The following is a 17605-nucleotide window of genomic DNA, read 5'->3' on the forward strand; positions in this document are numbered from 1 at the left end:
ATGGGAACAGGACAGAAGCAGAGGTCGCATGGCTTTTTGTTTTACTTCTCCCTTTTACCTGTGATCCTCCATAAAAAGAGCTGGCTTTCTCCAGGTCATTCTCTGTGAAAGGGAGAGCAAGCCAAGCCGCTTTCGTACATTTGTGGGAAGACTAGCAAAAATATCTTTTTAAAGTATGTAGTGTGTGTCTTACTGGCTGTGGGTTTTGAGCCTTGTCCCTTTGATATGAGGCCCTGGGACACCTAAGGGGTGACCAGGAAACTACCTTCTGATACCAAACTTCCAGGCCCTGGCTGCCCCCAAGGCGAGAACTTCTTTCCCTCCATCTGTCCCTGTTACCCACCCGCTCAGCTTCTGTGTTCCCTGGGCCTCCAGCTGGATCGACGCTTTGCGATTTCCATTCTAATTTTTTCTCAGTCCCCTATTTCCTTATGGCTGCTTCACATTTTTTAATAGTGCGCTCTCCCCTTTCATCGTCTTTAGGAACCTAGAAGTGATAGCTGTATTTTTTATGAAAACAGTTTTGTTTTGTTTTTTTCCCCCCACACTGCTTTCCTGAACAAAAAGTGACTCATTACAGAACGTCATGTGGGCAACATGGAGGCTCGTCGGTACGCTGAGTCTGGGCAACAGACTGCCTTCCTATGGCAACCGGGAATCTCTCCAAGCTTGTAAAAGAAGATACTAGAAGCTTCGTGGGCACAGTGCCAAAAACCAGGTCACAGGGACAAGGACCTGAAAAGGGAATTCCGAGAAGGTGGGAAACCATGACCTGCCTGTGAGGAAACTGAGAAGTAGAGGCCTTTCTTTAGAAACATGGACCCAATCTAAGGCATCGCTGGTCATGTGTTGGCACACTAGCCGCACGGAGCTGAAGACACGCGTGGGGACACTTTTGATCTCAAACAAGCCCGTCAGAGATTTATCTTAGCAATGCCCAGAATGCTCAGATTTTTGGATAAGGCAGCCAAGGAGGCTGAAGATACTTTAGGTGGTAAATTAAGATGTCCTAGAGGCGTAAAGGAATAACTTCTGATCATCGGGAATTATGAGCAAGGTTCAGTGAGCAGGACGGTGGGATGATGTTTTCTCCTACAGAAATGGAAACGAACACATCAGGACAAGCACCTGTATGAAGGTTCTACCTGTAGGTACCCTCGCTGTCTTGTTTTGGAGCTGGAAAGCCGTAGAAGAGGATTTGAATTACTATTATTTTTTGGTCTTAATTTGGCGTGGGTCTTATTGTGTGATGAATTTTCGTTTCAGAGCCTAATAACATGGCAGAATATGAGAAATGTTAATTGAAGGAAAAGTATCTCTACAGGAGTTAACTTTGGTTGGAAATGTTAATTAGGAGAGGAGAGACATTGACATAGAGATATAGTACAAACAGGACCCAAGAAATTTCAGGGCCTGAAAATTTGGTTAAGTAATTGATTGCTTCCCAAAAGTGCCGAAGGGACTCCTGAAAACAGCTTGTGGTGTTCCCTGAGTTACCTCCCTAGAAATGGGGGAAAAGAGAATTGGTAGAAAATTTACTCTCGGTCAGGGAGCCGGTATTCCGATGACAAAAATAGAATGGTCGTTATCACCCTAAGGTTTCTGGATTAATGAAAGCGTTTTCCTGAAGAGGCCTACATTGCAGAGGCCTTTGAGAGATAGCAAACAGGGGCAGCGGTTGGGGAGCCTCCTCTCGTCATCTCCCGTATTATACAGTCCTGTTAGGCATCTATGAATTTAATACGTACCCGCGGCTGAACTGGTAAGTGGCTGCCCTGTGCTTGGGGCCCCACAACCAGCTGTAAGTCAGACAGACCCGGGCCCTGCCCTTACGAAGTGGACATGCAGTGGGAAAGAAAGACACTAAATGAATAATTACAGATGTGATGACCGACATGTAAGGCAATTCACAGGCGTGTGAGGCATGGGGGCGAAGGCCCGAGGAAATGACCTTTAGGTTAAGACCTGAAGAATGAGAAGAAAACCTTAAAGAGACTGATGCCCTGATCCCAATTCATATTGCGAAGTACCGTCCCTTCCCCCAAGGCCCCCGCTGGGCTCTGGCGTGCCTGTGTGAGTTGGAAAAGGCGGGACTTGCACCCTGCCTGTCCCAGGGAGAGGAGCAAGGGCTGGATGGAACCCCTCCGGGCCCTTTGATTTGGTATCTTCTTGTGGGGCCCAAATGGCACATGGCCATGGTACCCCTCCTGCACAGCACAGGACTTTATTAAATGCAGCACTAAATAGCGCTGATTATTTTACTAATATTTAGCTAATAGATAAAATTATTCACATTTCAAAAAGATTTCAAACCATTCTGCTTTAAGGTCGGCTTAAAGGTCATTGAATACTTAACAGGGGAAAAAAGTGTCCCAATATCCTGTGGTGTATGTAAATTACATATTACCAGGGACTGAATCATGGAAGACCTTGTTAGCTTGTAACGTAGGTTGAAAATTTGAAGGTAGTTAAACTTACTTTGTTGAAAAATTATCACAGTAGAATCCAGCAGAAAACATACAGAGTAAAAATAACATGCTGATATACTAGTGAAGAGCGTATAAGAAAAATAACAGTCGTTCCCCCAACCCTATTCCCTCGTCAAAACCCCCTGCCCCCCAACTCTTTTGGTCCTACCCTCCCTAACAGACTATATAAAAGCTTTAAAAGAATCTCTTCCCTACTTCTTAAAGCTATAAGTTGAGTAATGAACCCACGTGCTCCTGCATGTAGCTTCGGTGATTAACAATACCTGGCGGTCTCGTCCCGTGTTCCCCTCTGGTTGCTCAGCTCCGGAGAAAGTACACCCAGTGGAACGCAGCATCTTGCACTTAGCAGCCTGGCCTGGGCGACCTTCCTATTGCTTGGGCCAAACCAAGCGGACCGTGTGCTGCGGGCAGTGATAGCAAAGGAGAATTGGCGGGGCTTTCGCCAAAGCAATAAAGTCGCTGGTGGGAGGCCACAAAGACAAAAGACAAAAAAAAAAAAAAACAAACAAAAACACACACACACATCAAAAAACCCCAAATCAATATCCTATACATTTAATGACAGGGCAAAAATACAGTCCGAGGGAAATGGTAAGAACCAATTCCAAAGCCAGACAAAATAGATTCAGTATTCTCTTGTTAATGAATAATTTCCTTAGAATAATTTCTTTAGACTTAGTATGTCTCAGAAATCATAGATTATCCCTACCACTGGCAGAAAATTAGTTTGTGTGCAGCAGCCATAGTTGGAGAGTGTCACAGGATAACTGTGACCTTAGAAACCAGGGGCAGAGCCGTTGCCAGTTTTTGTGAGAAAGCAGGGCTCCAGCTTCCTCTACAGAGAGGGGGGAAAGGTCAGATTTTGTCTTTGTCTCTATGACAACCTACGATACTCAGCACTGTTCACCCATGTACCCCTCCCTGACATCATGGCTAAAGATACCAATTCTGAAGGACAACTGCCTGGGTTCAAATCCCTTCTCCACCCAAAGGCTGATGACATGTGGGGACCAAGAAGAAATTAGATTCCAATACCTTTTGGGAGGTTGAATTTGGTGTTTAATAAAAATTCAATAGTGAACATGGGACACCTAGAATTTTGCTGAATTTCCTTTCATCCGTTTTCTAGGTAAATTTTTGTATAAACTGTAAATCCTTCATGGAGGATAAGCTATGGGCTTCATCCAAGCCCCGATTCTTCCTCTCATTGGGTTTGTGACTTGAGAAGTTATTTAAAATTCTGTAGCATCTGTCTTCTCGTCTGTGAGATGGGGATGATTGTATCTAAATCAGAGATTTGTTGCGGAGATGCCATAACTCCGGGAAAATACCTGACACAATGCCCGAGACACACCCGCTGCTCATTATATATGACGGTTCAGGACTGTTCATTCAATTGACAGATGCTTCCTGAGCACATTTGTGTGTGTGTGTGTGTGTGTGTGTGTGGAAAGCACCTGGCAAAGGACACTAGTGACTGACATACAAGGAGATTATCCCAGAGTTGAGGCGTGCTGATGGGACTCCGAAATTCTAAGACCTGCCCTAGCCAGCTCTGTTTTGGAGAAGCCACTGGCTTCTCGACAAGGCTCATGGAACGGGGAATGAAAGCAACAAGAACAGGGTTTAAAAGCTGGAGGGGAAGGGCCTCCAGTCAGGACCCACCTGGCCGAAGGGCTGGGAAGCGCCAGAATGAGATGAAGGGGAAGATCAGGAATGCCGAGTCGGGGGTTACTTAAGGGGTGGTGGGCTCACTGGTCTGCTGCGCCCAGAAATCCCGTGTCAGAGTGAAGCCTGGCTCATCCATGCACCCCTCAGCCCAGATGCTGTCAACGGACAGCACCTTGATTCCATGGCAACCGGAGGAGACAGTCAGTCACGTGTTTAGTGCTAAGAACAAACAGCGTATGGACTTGGTAGGGTTGCTAACATGACCTTTACCTTCGGTTGAAACAGAAGCACTGGAAACTGGGACAAACCAAGGAGACCAAACCCAGGAGCTTTGTAAGCAAGTCTCCTGGGGAGAGTGACGGTGGACGCAGAGCGCCAAGAAGCACTGAGCGTTTTCCTGAGAAAGCTGCTTTCATAGTGTCTTTGACCTTCACCACCTTCCTGAGGACAGCGGAGGACGGAGGGCTCAGGCTCAGGGGACCCGAGGCCAGACCCGGGGGTGGAGCTGCCGCCCCTGCATGCGTTACCCCTCCGTGTGGACGTGAACCCGTGTGGGGTCTGCCTCCCACTCAGGCAGACAGGCCAGGCTGGCAGCCACTTCCTTCCGGACGGGCCAGCCCCAGGCCTTAAAGAATGGAGCCAGATTCCTCTGCACTTTCTCAGAGAACTTCTTCACCCACAGGTTCATCTTGCCAGCATTGTCTTGGGGGATGCCGGAGAGGGTCTGGTACTCAGCAAAGAGCTGGGTGAATGGCTCCCACCCAAAGGCCTCCTGGAGCTGGGAAGAGAAAGGAGGGGCAAGGATGAGTCATCGAGTTCCCAAAAGTAACAGCAACATGCTTGTTCCTAAGAATATTTCAGCCCTGGCTGGTGTGGCTCAGCGGGATGAGCGCCAGCCTGTGAACCAAAGGGTCACCAGTTCAATTCCCGGGGCAGGTCGTGGGCCCAGGCTGGTAGGGGTGGTGAAGGATGATACATGACGGAGGGGTCTGACGGCCCCCACCTCCCAGTACCTGTAGATAGGTTTCCAGAGCTGTCCATACGTTCCAGTCACATAGCGGGGCTCCCTTCCCCAGGTGTTCTTTGATCCTCTCCTCCCGTTGTGGGGGGTGCAGAGCAGGGTGGGCCTGATCCCGAGGGATGCCCAGGACCGTCTCGTGCACGAAGACTGACCAGAGGTTGCAGGTGGCCTCGGTGGTGTGCAGGGGGAACTCCCACCCCTGCCGCTGCTGGTTGTGGCCCAGCTCATGGATGGGGCCCCACAGCCCTCTGCTCCTCACGTGGGTCTCACTGATGAGCTCCTGCACCGACTCCACGTGGCACATGATGGGGTACCCTGCGTGCATCCAGCCTGCGAGCCCAAGAGGAAGGGATGAGCCATGGGGAGGGGGGCACCCAAACCAATCTCCCTTCATTCCTTCCCATGGGGTGACTTTTCCTCATCATCCCGGCTGTAGCCAGTAATTCCAGAATTTCTGTGCCCGTTGGAAAGTTGATGGCTTTCCTGACTTGGTCAGAGAGTGCAGTGCTCACCCTTCCCAGGCTCCCACACGGGAGTTACGCCCTCCTCCTCCTCCTCACTCTGGCCCTGAAGAATGTGAATGCACTTCACACAGCCGTTCTTGCCATAAATCAGGGCTTCCTTTGTGTGTGTCTTTCCGACACGCATGAGGCTGTGACGTCATGCCCTGTGTCTGAATTTGAGATCCTCACAGGGAGGACAGCGTCACCTCCTCTCCTGTGTAAACCACAGTTGTTCAGGTGTATACTCTTTAACAGACAGAAGCTTGTCCTTTTTTAAAGGTGAGAAAACGGGTCCAGAGAAAGTCTTCCCACGTCGGACCCAGATTTCCTTGTTTTTTTTTTTTTTTCTCTCTTTAGATTCCCTTCCTTCCTCTAAACCAATCAGCACATGAAATGAACCTCTTTACCCCCTCTTTTCACCGCTCCCTCTAACTTATACCTGAAGGAAATGGTTCTCTTTTAGCCTCTCCCCGAATCATCCTCTTTGTCCTCTGTGAACTCCCGGCACTGTTTTTTCTGAGATCCGTCTACCAGTCCTGTGAAAGCTCCCCTTGTAGATGTAAACACCTTTGCATGCCATTAAGGCCTGTGCATTTTATGTCTTTTTCCCTTTCTTGGCAAAACTGTGTCTTGCCCACCCTGGACCTTTACAAAAGGCAAAGTTTCTAATAAACGGGGTTCGCCCACCAGGGGCCCCTTCCCTGGAGCACCCACCAGCTGAGATCTGCACATCAGCAACAATCCTCTCGGGGCGGTGGAACGGGAACGGCTGGGCCGCCAGCCCGGCCACCGCCCGCAGCATCTCGTCCCAGAGGCGGAGCACGGGCTCGGGGTCCACCAGGGCCCGGAGGTCGGCGGTGGGCACCGTCAGGATGATGTTGTCTGTTGCCAGCTCTCCCCAGGGAGCTGGGCTCTCCTGGATGCAGCTCCTCCACTCCTCCGGGGATGTCTTACCTGGGAGTAAATACCATGGATCCGTCACCTACTTCCCCAGCTCCCCTTGAGCCAAAACACGCAACTTGAACTCCAGGAGGTGGACGCTGAAATAATGAACTATTATCACGTGGGTCCCCAGGCCATGAAGGGAAGGACTGGCCTCTGGACCCTTCCTTTGGCTCTACCCCGGCGTCTTTGTACCCACAGGGTGTGCAGGTTCTCCTTCCTCCACGTCACCCGTGAACAGTTCTCCCTCCTCTGTCACCGGTCCGTACCCCTCTCGTCCTTGGCAACCAGCCCCGCATGACCGCAGCATGCTCGGCGCCGCCCTTCCCACGACAGTCGTCCCACTTACCCAGCTTGTAGTACGGGGCAGGCACAGCCCGCCTAACCGTGATGGACACGGGTCCCAGTGTGCTGCCTTTGGGCACAATGACATAGAGAAGGCCACCCCAGAGGCAAGGGACCGACTGCTGGGTGGTGTCCATACAGCACCGGTGAGTCACCACAGGGGCTCGAGACAGCTTGCGGGCGTTGGTCAAGTCATCGGTGTGGCAGCCGACCTGGACCTGGAGAGGGGATTGCACCGTGTGTGGGGGAGGAACTAAGTCCCTGGGGGATGCGGAGGGGGGGGGGGGGCTGTGTGGCGCCGTGTGGATGAAGGGCATCAGAAAAGCTCTGTGAGCTCCAAGATGCTGCCTCACCTCCTCCGAGGACCAAATCGAATTCCATCTACATCACAGAACAATCATCCCGAATGCCCAGCTCAAGGCTCGTGAACAGAAGTCTTGTAAACAAGGATTTACAGAAGAATTCCCACTGAGACTGGTGGGGGTGGGGGGATGGGAAAAGGGCTGGCCCCGCAGCCGGGTGCAGCGGCTGAAGAGCCCAAAGGAGATCTCAGCTGCAAAGACACCCCCTGAAGAGGCGGAGTCTCAACCCCACGCCAGGCTCCCCAGCCTGAGCACCAGCACTGGGAAGAGGAGCCCACATAACATCGCTGTGAAAATCAGAGGGGGTTCTGTCCTCCAGGGAGGGACAGGACACTGTTAGATACCGAGGCGCCCCTCTTAAATGGCTGGTGCCCAAACTCCTGTTTGCGGCCATTCACCCTGGGTCCCGGCAGCTCCCAGTAGACTGGAATCAGACAGGGAGAGACAGGGTTGAGTGGCTTTGGAGAGAGGGCTGCGGGGACAGCCACCAGAGACCCTGGCTGAGTTCCATGACGCCCGCAGACACCACCTCTCCCGGGCGGAGCACACCCCTCCGTATGGCATCAGCCCGAGGAAAGGCCCCAGCCCAACCTCCCGGCTCCCAAAGGCCCTGCCAAGCTCACGCCCTGCAGAAGAATCAGCCAGCTGCGGCCACGGCGGGCCTGAGGCGCGGTCTCCGTGGGAGGCCCTGCAGGAAGTCCAGGCAGACTTGGGGGCTGTCAGACGCACCCGGAGGGCCTGAGTTGTGTGGCTCTGGGACCAGAGCCATTTCCCCTCTGTGACCTAACTGGTGCCACGGGTCCTCTGCAGACCCCTCCCTCCGTGCAGCCAAATCTGTCTGGGCTGGACTCACCTTGACCACTCCCTGAAACCGTGACCCACCATAAAGGCCCATGGGCCTCAAAAGTGGTGGCTGGCCTTGGTGTGCCCTAAGACTTCTGCTGAGTGGCTCAGACCCAGCACGGGTGCCAAGTTTGAATCTCTAGTAAGCGGGTGAAGACCACTCGCCCATTCCTGGTGACTCATTGACAGCCTGCCTCATGCAGCTCATGTACCACCAGAGGGTCTTTCAGCGACTGAGCCAAACAGGAAACCAGCCGCTGGAGGTGGCCCTCAGAGAGCCTCAGGCCTTTTTCTGAGTTGCCACCAGACTTGGTTCTAGTGGAAAGACGCTTTGGGATACAGCTTGACCTCTCTCATGTGCATCCAGGCCCAGCAGAGGCAGCCACGAACAGTGGATAGCTTCTTACCTCCTAACAGGTAGCCCAGGGCCAGTCACGGGCAGCGCCTGACATTGACTTACACTGGGGTTCCTCCCAAGAGGCCCCCGAGCTAACACACTTCTGAGTGTGACCCTGTTAGCTCCACAAGTGGCAGGCCTAAAGGGAAATACCAGGAGGCACTAGACCCTGTTGGGGTGAATTCTGCTTCATGGGGCTGGTCCCCCGCACAGCCGCCCATACACTGGGATTGGGGTCAATCTTCACAGTCAGCCAGCCCGAAGGTCAGCCTCACTCAAGCACAGGCCAACAGCGTCAAGATTCAACCACAGGAGGAGGACTCCCACAACCCACGCAAGGGACGTTCCTGGAGCACCCGCCCAGGTGTTCAGGGAGACTGTGCCGGACCACAGACCGTGGGATCTGGTGCGAGGAGGGGGCGCTGAGTCTGTCTTTCTCCTCTGCCAAGGGCTTTCCTCCTGGTCTGATGGACTGAGTCCTCCTTTGCTTGGGGTCCTGCCCTTGCCTTTCTTAGGTTTAGTGCACACGTGCTCCAGAAAGGAGCCTGACACAAAAGAGACCCTGATGGGAAGCGAGTGACCCTCAGAACCGAGGCAGAAGGAAGTTAAGCTCTGTGTGTAGGGCGTCTTTTTTGGGTGATGGATTAAGTATACCCTTCGGGTATCAAGGTAAAGGGGTCAAACCCAGACTGCCAGTGTGCTGTGGAGAAACAGGTGTGGCCGTGAGTGTGCAACAGGCCCTCCTTCTCACACTTGCTGTCTCTGCATGTCCTGTCGGGAGGCAAAAACCACCGTGGGCGTGGAAGCTGCAGGCTCGGGTCTCAGTGCTGGATGTGATGTTAGTGCTCCGGGGCCACCCCTCACTCCCCTGGGCCCCCGACGTTTACTGCTTCACCTGTGATACCTGTGAACGGGCAGCGCACTCCCTTCCCATGCTCCCGGGGGCATTGCCATGAGCTGGGTGGCAGTGAAGCAGCCCTGAGGTCCTGGGCTGCGGACAGGGGGTGTGCTGGCCTTACCTTCAGGCCGGGACAGGCCGCAGCTTCAGGGAACGAGATTTCTGCATGCTGTCCATGCGGGACGTAGAGCCCAGTACTCACCCAGGACTCGCCGTTGCCTGAGAAAAGCCAGTGGAGAGGCTGAGCTCTTCCAGGGGCAGCCCCTCCCCTGCAGACTTTACCTCCATCCACGCTTCCTGCTCTCACCTTTCCTAAACCCTAAGCAGAGCCCCAACCTGTCTTCCTCCAAGTGGAGGACGGAGAATGGAGCGGGCTGCCCGGGCTGCAGCGCCTGCCGACCCCCGCCTTCCCGGGTCCTGCAAAGCCCCCAGCACGCTCCCCTCTTTCCGTACCTGGGTTGTTTCCATCGATGTCCACAGTGATGGGGTGTTCTGCAGGGGCCAGGCTGGCAGGGCAGGTCCCGGTTCCCAGCCCCGGCACCAGCTTGGAGCAGTCCGTCCCGGAGCGTGCCAGCTCAGTGGCCAGGCAGAGCACTGCGGCCTCGCACGAATCACCAGCCACGGGCTTTTCCCGGCTCACAGCTGGGAGGCCGGACAACTGGAGCATCTTCCGTATGAGTCGGTGCATGGACATGTACGCAGGGACCCCCTCTGCAGGGATCTGCAGGAAGGCGGCCCCGTCGGCTCCCAGTTTGGCCAGCCAGTTCTTATCCAGGCTCCCACCCCGCTGGTGCAGGACAGCCTGGAACTTTGACAGCGCCTTGCGGAAGTGGTAGCTCCGCATGTGGGGGCTGGGGATGGGGAAGCAGCCTGGGTCGAGGGTCTGAGGGCGGATGCTGAGGCCAAAGCAGTTGAGGACGATGTTACCGGGGAACGCCGCCAAGGCGGAGCGGCCCGGGTTCTGGGAGGCCCACCACCAGGCCTGGCCCCCGATCAGCAAGCCGCCCCCCTCAGCCACAAACTCCCGCAGCTCCTTAGCCTGCGTGTCACTGTAAGCCTTGCAGCAGTAGACAGCCAAGCCACCCTTCAGCTGGGGCTCCAGGCTGCATTTCAGGCCATGGTCCGACAGCAGGGCACGCAGGCCCTGTAGACTTGTGTCCACCCCGACCTTGCCCGTCTGGCCTCGGGCCAGCCAGCGCACAGCGTTGAACATAAAGGGCCCCAGCTTGGGAGCGCAGAGCATGCCCTCGTGGGCAGCCAGGACCACCCGGCCCCGGCCGTAGCGGGCGGCGGCCAGGAAGCAGCCGAGTGAGGCATCTAACCCCACGGGGAAGGCCAGGGCCCCATGCACCAGCAGCTGCGAGGGGAGTCCTCCCGTCTTGATGTCCAGCTCCGAGATCCCTTCCAGGAGCTGCTGCTGGTCCTGACTGAAGTCCTCCCCACACCTGGAAAGTGAGATGGGGCCCAAAGGGGCTACAGTCGGTCAATGGGCCCCTGAGATGGGCTCCTTGATTAGAGAAATCTATGTCTGGGTGCAAAGATTACATAGTTCATGCCGGTCTCCTCATTCTTACTGCTACCATTTAGGATTTTAGTATGTAACATCGTTCATGTTCTCAAGTCTAAGACATATCATTGTTTAATTGGCATGGTTTGCACTTTCTTACTAACACATAAAATAATGGTACTTCCTATAATTCACGTTGTCATAGATTTGATGAGATACTGAAGAATGAGGCAGTGGCCTTATTGGCTTGAATTTCCTATCTTTCAAATAGTTAAACTTATGAATGAATTAAATGAAAAGAAATGGTCTATTATTCCTAGAGAAAGTAGTGCTACTCATACATAATCTCAGAGCTAATTTTCTGTAAAGGCAGGCTATTAAAAACCATCAAATTGCCCTCACCTTGTGCTAGTACTGATCTAGGAACGCATTACAGGTAAATTGTTTAACATCATACTGGAAGATTTATACAAACACACACTCTTAAAAAAAAAAAAAACTCACTTAAATCTGATGAAGTATTTACTATTTGTGATTGAGAAATGTCCAAAATGTAATGAAGTCAGATAAGGTTTTGTATTCCAGGATCTGTCTTTTCTTTTCTTTTTTAAAAAACAAATGAGTAGATACTCTAAATATCAAACAACAGGAAACTGGTTAAATAACTTATGGTTAACACTAGATAGCATACCATGTGGTAATTAAGTTAATAATTAGATAATGGAAAATGTTTAGTGAAAAAAATTAAAACCAGATTCCAAAATACTCTGCACTAAATTAGCCAGATTTTGCAAAAAAAAGACATCAAAAATAAAAGAAAGCAAACACCAATAAAAAACACAAAACCAGACACAGAAACAGTATTTAAAGTGTATCTATCAAAATATCTTCAGTAATAACCTTAATTAGTGGGAGTATCAATGACTTGAATTATCTTTATAAAACTTTGTCTCCTAATAAAAACAAAATGTTAAAAAATAGTTCACTCATTCGAGTAGCAAAACGTTATTGAAAATAGTGCCTTGTGTACAGTTTCTCCTTGATTTCTCCTCAGCACGAAAATGAGGACAGGCCATGTCTTAGCTTTGGCATCTGACTTTCAAACTAAGATGGCATGTGTTATACAGGTCCAGTCACCCGTTCTGCCTGTAGCTTCTTCTACCTGTGGAGACTCTAGACTTATTCTGGGATGTAAAGACCTTGAGCGACAAGACTTCGCTTGTAGACTTGGCTTCCACCCTTAAGTGCTCTTCCAGTAGCTTCTGCAAAGCACCTCCTGAAGTCTCAGCTAACGATAGAAAGCCTTCAATATGGAGAGCCACCGTTAATGAAATCAGTAACCTGAGGGTTCACACGCATGTGCTCATCAAACTAACTGCTACCATCCAATGGAGCCGGTCACTGGTGGGCCCTGGTTCTGACTGGTCAGGGTATGATCCTGCCTCCTCCCGTGACACCACAGCCAGATGACCCTGTGAAAATCACTTCCCCTCTCAAAGCTGCCATTTGCTCCTTTGTTTCTGGGCGTATTAAAGAAAGATAGCGCTCATAAGCTGGCAAATACACTGCTTGATCCATAGCAAGTCTTTAATGTGTTTTACTGATTCTTTAAAATACATAAAAACACACAGAATACTGATCTGATGAACAAAACTTTCTAGTCCATAAACAGGGACCTTAATACCTAAAGGTCACTGTTATGGGTTCAGTTGAGTCCCTCTGAAATTTATACGTTGAAGTCCTAACCCTCAGGACCGGGGTATGTGACCTTATTTGGAAATAAGATCATTGCAGAGGTGATCAGCTAAGTTAGAACGCGGTCAGACTGGGCCCCTCATCCAATGTGACTGGTGTCCTTATCGAAAGGGGACACGTGGACACCAAAAGCCCACAGGGAGAACACCAGGCGAACAAGAGGGCCGTGTTTCTACAAGCCACGGAAGGCCAAAGAGGGCCCACACGCCACCAGAAGCCAGGAGGGGCCCAGAACAGGTCACCCTCGCGGCCCTCCCAAGGAAGCCACTTTGCCAATGCCTTGATCTCACCGTTGTAGCTTCCGACTATGAGATGACACATTTCCATTGTTTAGGCCACCCCAGCCCTAGAAGCGAATAGCCATAATCCTGAAGATTGATCCTCAACCAACACCTTAGGCGCAGGTGATACGTAAAACTGGTCTGGCTGCTTCCTAACACTCTTGGACTTCCCTTTAAAACCACTGATGCCAAATCAGAAAGTTACTCAGGGCTAGGACCACGCCTTGTTCCAACAGCGCCGAGTTCTGTGCCTGGTGGGGAGATGATATGATGCTATCTATGTCCTGACAGTAAGACATGGCCATAGACCCCGGGCGGCTTCGAGGGTGCAGTTATGTAAAGTGAACACGTAACGGGGTGAGATGAACCATCTGAGCTGCCCTGTCTCTTACGAGTGTGCCTCAGTTTCCTCTTCTGAGAAGAGGACTCACCCTCTCCCTGGAGCCAGTATTCAGTAAGTCATTCTGTATTAAATGCTGAAGACAGTGCCTGGCACAATTCTGAACTTGTAAACAAGGTGATGCGGATGAGCTGTGGAAGCTGAGTCAGCCATGCAGATAGAGGAGAAAGGACCAGATCAGGCGTGGAAACCAGCGCAGAGGCCTGCACTCTGAGCGCGTGGCGCGGAAATGAGGCCCGCGTGGACCCCAGCGGAGTGGAGTCGCAGCCAGAGTGGGATTGGGCGGGGGGCAGATAAGGGTACTATTAATGGGCTTGTGTCTGTTTACCAATATTTAAGTCTTGCATAATACCTATTTACATTATTTAAGTCTGGATAATAACATAATAAAAGCAGCTAGTATTTAAGGAGGTTTAATATATGCTAGGCATTCATATGCAGGGATTATCTCTTTTAATTATAACAAACCTGAAAGGTGTTCTTCTTGCTTTATAAAGGAGACTTAGAAAACTGAGGGATCTCACCCCATGTTTCTTAGCTACTAACTGGCAAGGACAGGAATCTGACCCAGCTGGTTTAATCTACAGCTAGTGCGGTCCACACACCAGAAACCTCTCATCAATTACGGAGTCTTTGCATGAGGCCCACAGCTGGGTATACGGCAGTCACCAGGTCTATCTTGTGCAAAACAGGCTTTGCATAGACACGAAGGTGCAAATAATATGGCGTTTATGAAAGAGGAAAAGCGTGTTCCTTTGGAGCTGGAATAGCAGGAGGTGGCACGGAGGACGCCGGGCAGGGAAAGGCGGTCATATTGAGGCAACACGCCAAGTCACACCTGAGCAGTCAGGCGTGGCGGGCGACGATGGCTTTCTGAAGGCCGCTCCATAAACTGTCCTAGCAGTGCCGGCAACTGTCAGAAAGTTCAGCGTGAGGGGAGCTGCTGCCATTGTGACCACCCATGGGCCTCGTCTGTCTGTCCCTTGTGGTGGCAAATTGACCGATTTTACCTGAGGTGCTTGGTTCTTAGTTTTTCTTTACTCTGAAATTCCTTTTTTTCTTCATGCTGTCTCATTTCATTTGACTTTTTTCTTTTTAGAAAGTTCTTTTTGTAGCTTTGTTGACGCATTCGCAGAATCCTGCTTCTGTCCGGTGTCGCCTTTTTCTTCCAGGTTTGACCGATGCTGGTGTCTGTCCGTACTAAATTTGTCTCTCTTATGTTTCCCTGTTAAAACTATGGATTTGTATGTGGTTACTCCATGGTGTTTTTCACAACTGGGGTGGGCAGATCTTTTGCACGTGGGTGCATTCTTTGTGATATTCTAAGCCAGCCAGGGCCAGTTTGTTTCTATATACGCATCCATCCACCTGCTCAAATTATACTGAGGCCTGCATGTTGCTTCTTTCCACTTTCTTGTCACCTGAGGGTCCTAGTACTAACTGCAGGGCAAAGACCAGCTGGGCCTTCTACTGTCCTTGCTGGACTGGTCCCCCACTCATTGGGGACCTAAAGTGTAGGCCTACTCCACCCAACCGGGGGGTGGAACGCACTTGAGGGGGTCAGCCCAGCGCCGTGCGTGAACGTGGACAAACCTGGCCTCCCGAAGGCCCCCACCAAATCCTGAAATCACCGCTGCTCCTACACTTGAGGGCTGCTTCTTCTTCAATGCCCACCCACCCAGTTTGTTCATTCTCCTACAAGATGGGAAGGCATTGATGACCATTCTCGGATTCGTGCTTCCAAGTTTTTCTGCCCGTTGTACCCCTGCGGTGGGGATGGTGTCCGGAGAGGCTGTATACTGGGGTCACACATCAGTCACCCGCCTCTCCACTGGCCAGTGCTCAGCGACGTAGGCACCAGCACCAAAACCTCCAGTTTCAGCTGCTTCCTTACTACTTTTCATTCATTTGGTCAGATCTGGTGGAGAGGGCGATTCTGGGATCCAGCCTTGTTTCACACAGTCTTTACACGGAGACTCTACCTTTACGTATCTTGAATAGGAAAACAGAACTGTGCTGCTTGTGAGCTGGGATTCCCTAGGCAAAGACCTTGGACTCAAGGGGACTGAGGTGAGAAGCACATGAGGTAACACGCAATCTTCATGAGACGCATGAACCTGCCTCTAGTATGCATTTACTTTCATATGAGCAGCGCCTAATATTAATATGTTCTGGACCTCGTAGGGTACCCAGGGTTAAAGGTAATGAGCTATTACTCGAGATTAATGTTTTCTCCAGAGTGTTCTGTGTCTTGGCATTAAAGTGGCAAGTGCCTCTGGATCTGATTTTGCACATAAAAGTCACTGCAGTGTCCTCCTCAGGTGTATAAGCCAGGTGTGCAGTCAGCTCTTGCCTCTGGGGGTGGGGCGAGGGAGAGGCTCTTCTTTTGGTTTTTAGAGCCAGCCCCTCCCAGGGGCAGACAGAGCCACCCACAGAAGCAGATCCTAAGCCTTCCGCAGAAATTCAAAGTTAGCAAACCAGCTGGGTCAGTTCAGGAACCTCTGACCAAGATTTGTTGGCAGGAAACTTCCCCCCAAAACCTCAGGCAGGATGTCCTGTGAAGGAGGCAGGAATCTGAACTGGGGGCCTGGCTCCATACAAGGGGCTCTCAGACCTTAGAGTCGATGGGTCGGTCAGCTCCAGCTGCCTTTGGCTGAGGCTGGCCGGTCCCCAAGACTCGGCTCCCCTGGCAGTGTGGTCTGTGACGCGAGGCCGTCTGTTGGGTTCACACTCGATTCTAGGCACCTTTCTCTTGTATGGTTTGGGACAGGTAGTCATTCATATACTTATTCCTTAATTTCTGTGGCCTACAGACACTGCTGCCCCCTCGTGCACCCACCAGGCGCTGAGCATAAAGCTGCCCTCCTGACAGGCACCATCTCTGCATTCACGGGGCTTTATGTTCAGGATGGTTTTGTGGGCATGAGCGCACACAGGTGGGATAGTTACCGACTGATCAGTGAACTTCAGGGAGCAAGTGGAGACTTTGTGGTAAAGGGAATGGAAGCTTAGTCCTAGTTTCAATGGGGTCACTGGGGAAGGCTCCCCACAGGGACCCATTACTCACCCGACCTGGAGTGGGATCTTGGGTACCTTCTTAGAGACTTTGAGAGGGCCTCTGTCCCCATAGGTGTCGGTGAAGTACACTCCAGCCACACTGGTCACCTGGTTCCCAGGGAACTGGGACAGCACCTTGTCATGACCGTGCTGACTGGCCCAATACCAGGCCTGGCCCCCGATGAGCAAGCCACCCCCACATTTCACAAACTGGATCAGCTCTGCAGTCAGGGTGTCATTGTAGGCATTGATGCAGTAAACCCCCGTGGGGTCTCTCGGTTTTGGCTGAACCTGTGCCGTGACCCCGGAGCCCTGCAGGATTTTAACTAGTGGTCCCAGGGAGGTGTGCACTCCAACGGGAGCCCCAGGAGACGGACGGAGCCAGTTCACTGCGTTGAGAAGAAATGGGGCCAATCTGGCATCCAGCAGGTAGCCCTCGTGGGACACCACCACCAGGCGGCCTTGGCCGTAGGAGGACGCTGCAATGAGGACCTGGCCCTTGCTGTTCACCAACACGGGGAAGGCAGCCTCTCCAGTAAGAAGCAGTTCACATGGGACAGGCTCTTTAGGGAGAGTCCAGCTGGTCACTCCTTCCACAAGGGCCTCAAAGGCAGCAGCGGGAGACACAGCCATGGCCGGTCGGCTCCTGCAGAGAACAGCAGACACGTGGCACGGTCAGAGCGGGTGAGGCAGTGAGTAAACACCCAAAGGACTAAGGCATTCAGACCGTTTCTTGGGTTCCCGCTGTGTGCCAGCACTGGGGCCACAGCAAGGAACAAAAGAGACAAAGTCCCCGCTGTCGTGGATCTAGTATTTTAGAAGGGGAGGGGCCATAAATAAATAGGTAGACAAACAGATCAATACGATGCAGCAATTGCTGTAATAACTGTTATGATGAATATCAAACACCGTGATGTGTTATCGAGTGACTGGAAAGCTTTTTTCGACTCCATGGAGGAGGCAGTGACTTGGAAGCTGAAACAGACATAGAAGCTGAGCCCTGACCTGTTACAGGAGAAGAGCGGTCCCTCCACGAGAAGTGACAGGGTGGCTGGAGAGACCTGGGCAGGGAGGAGCCGGGCCTGAGTGGATTGGGGAGGGCCCCGGAGATCAGTGTGACAGGTGATGTGCAGG

The 17605-nt window shown here is 51.8% G+C and overlaps 1 protein-coding gene across 1 annotated transcript; it reads right to left on the reverse strand.

Moving 5' to 3' along the window:
- Positions 1 to 4627: 4627 nt before the first annotated feature.
- On the reverse strand, positions 4628 to 17111 carry LOC150002285 (TRPM8 channel-associated factor 2-like). Its single transcript, XM_090287622.1, has 7 exons — positions 16482 to 17111; positions 9925 to 10916; positions 9593 to 9690; positions 6976 to 7189; positions 6399 to 6638; positions 5174 to 5511; positions 4628 to 4938 (listed from the first exon to the last, which is right to left on the reverse strand). The coding sequence occupies exons 1-7, from the start codon at positions 17102 to 17104 to the stop codon at positions 4684 to 4686; spliced, it is 2760 nt and encodes a 919-aa protein (XP_090143748.1). The 5' UTR covers positions 17105 to 17111; the 3' UTR covers positions 4628 to 4683.
- Between the last annotated feature and the right edge of the window lie 494 nt (positions 17112 to 17605).

Source organism: Furipterus horrens, unplaced genomic scaffold (genome assembly GCF_987537825.1).
Source record: "Furipterus horrens unplaced genomic scaffold, mFurHor1.1.pri manual_scaffold_9, whole genome shotgun sequence".
NCBI lineage: Eukaryota > Metazoa > Chordata > Mammalia > Chiroptera > Furipteridae > Furipterus > Furipterus horrens.

Bases quoted from the DNA above. Each gene is read 5' to 3' on its own strand.
- LOC150002285 (XM_090287622.1), bottom strand. From the start codon at position 17,104: ATGGCTGTGTCTCCCGCTGCTGCCTTTGAGGCCCTTGTGGAAGGAGTG. The intron at 9,691-9,924 runs GTACGGAAAGAG...GGCTTTTCTCAG, and splicing joins CATCGATGGAAACAACCCAG to GCAACGGCGAGTCCTGGGTG. The intron at 6,639-6,975 runs GTAAGTGGGACG...ATTTACTCCCAG, and splicing joins TGCCCCGTACTACAAGCTGG to GTAAGACATCCCCGGAGGAG.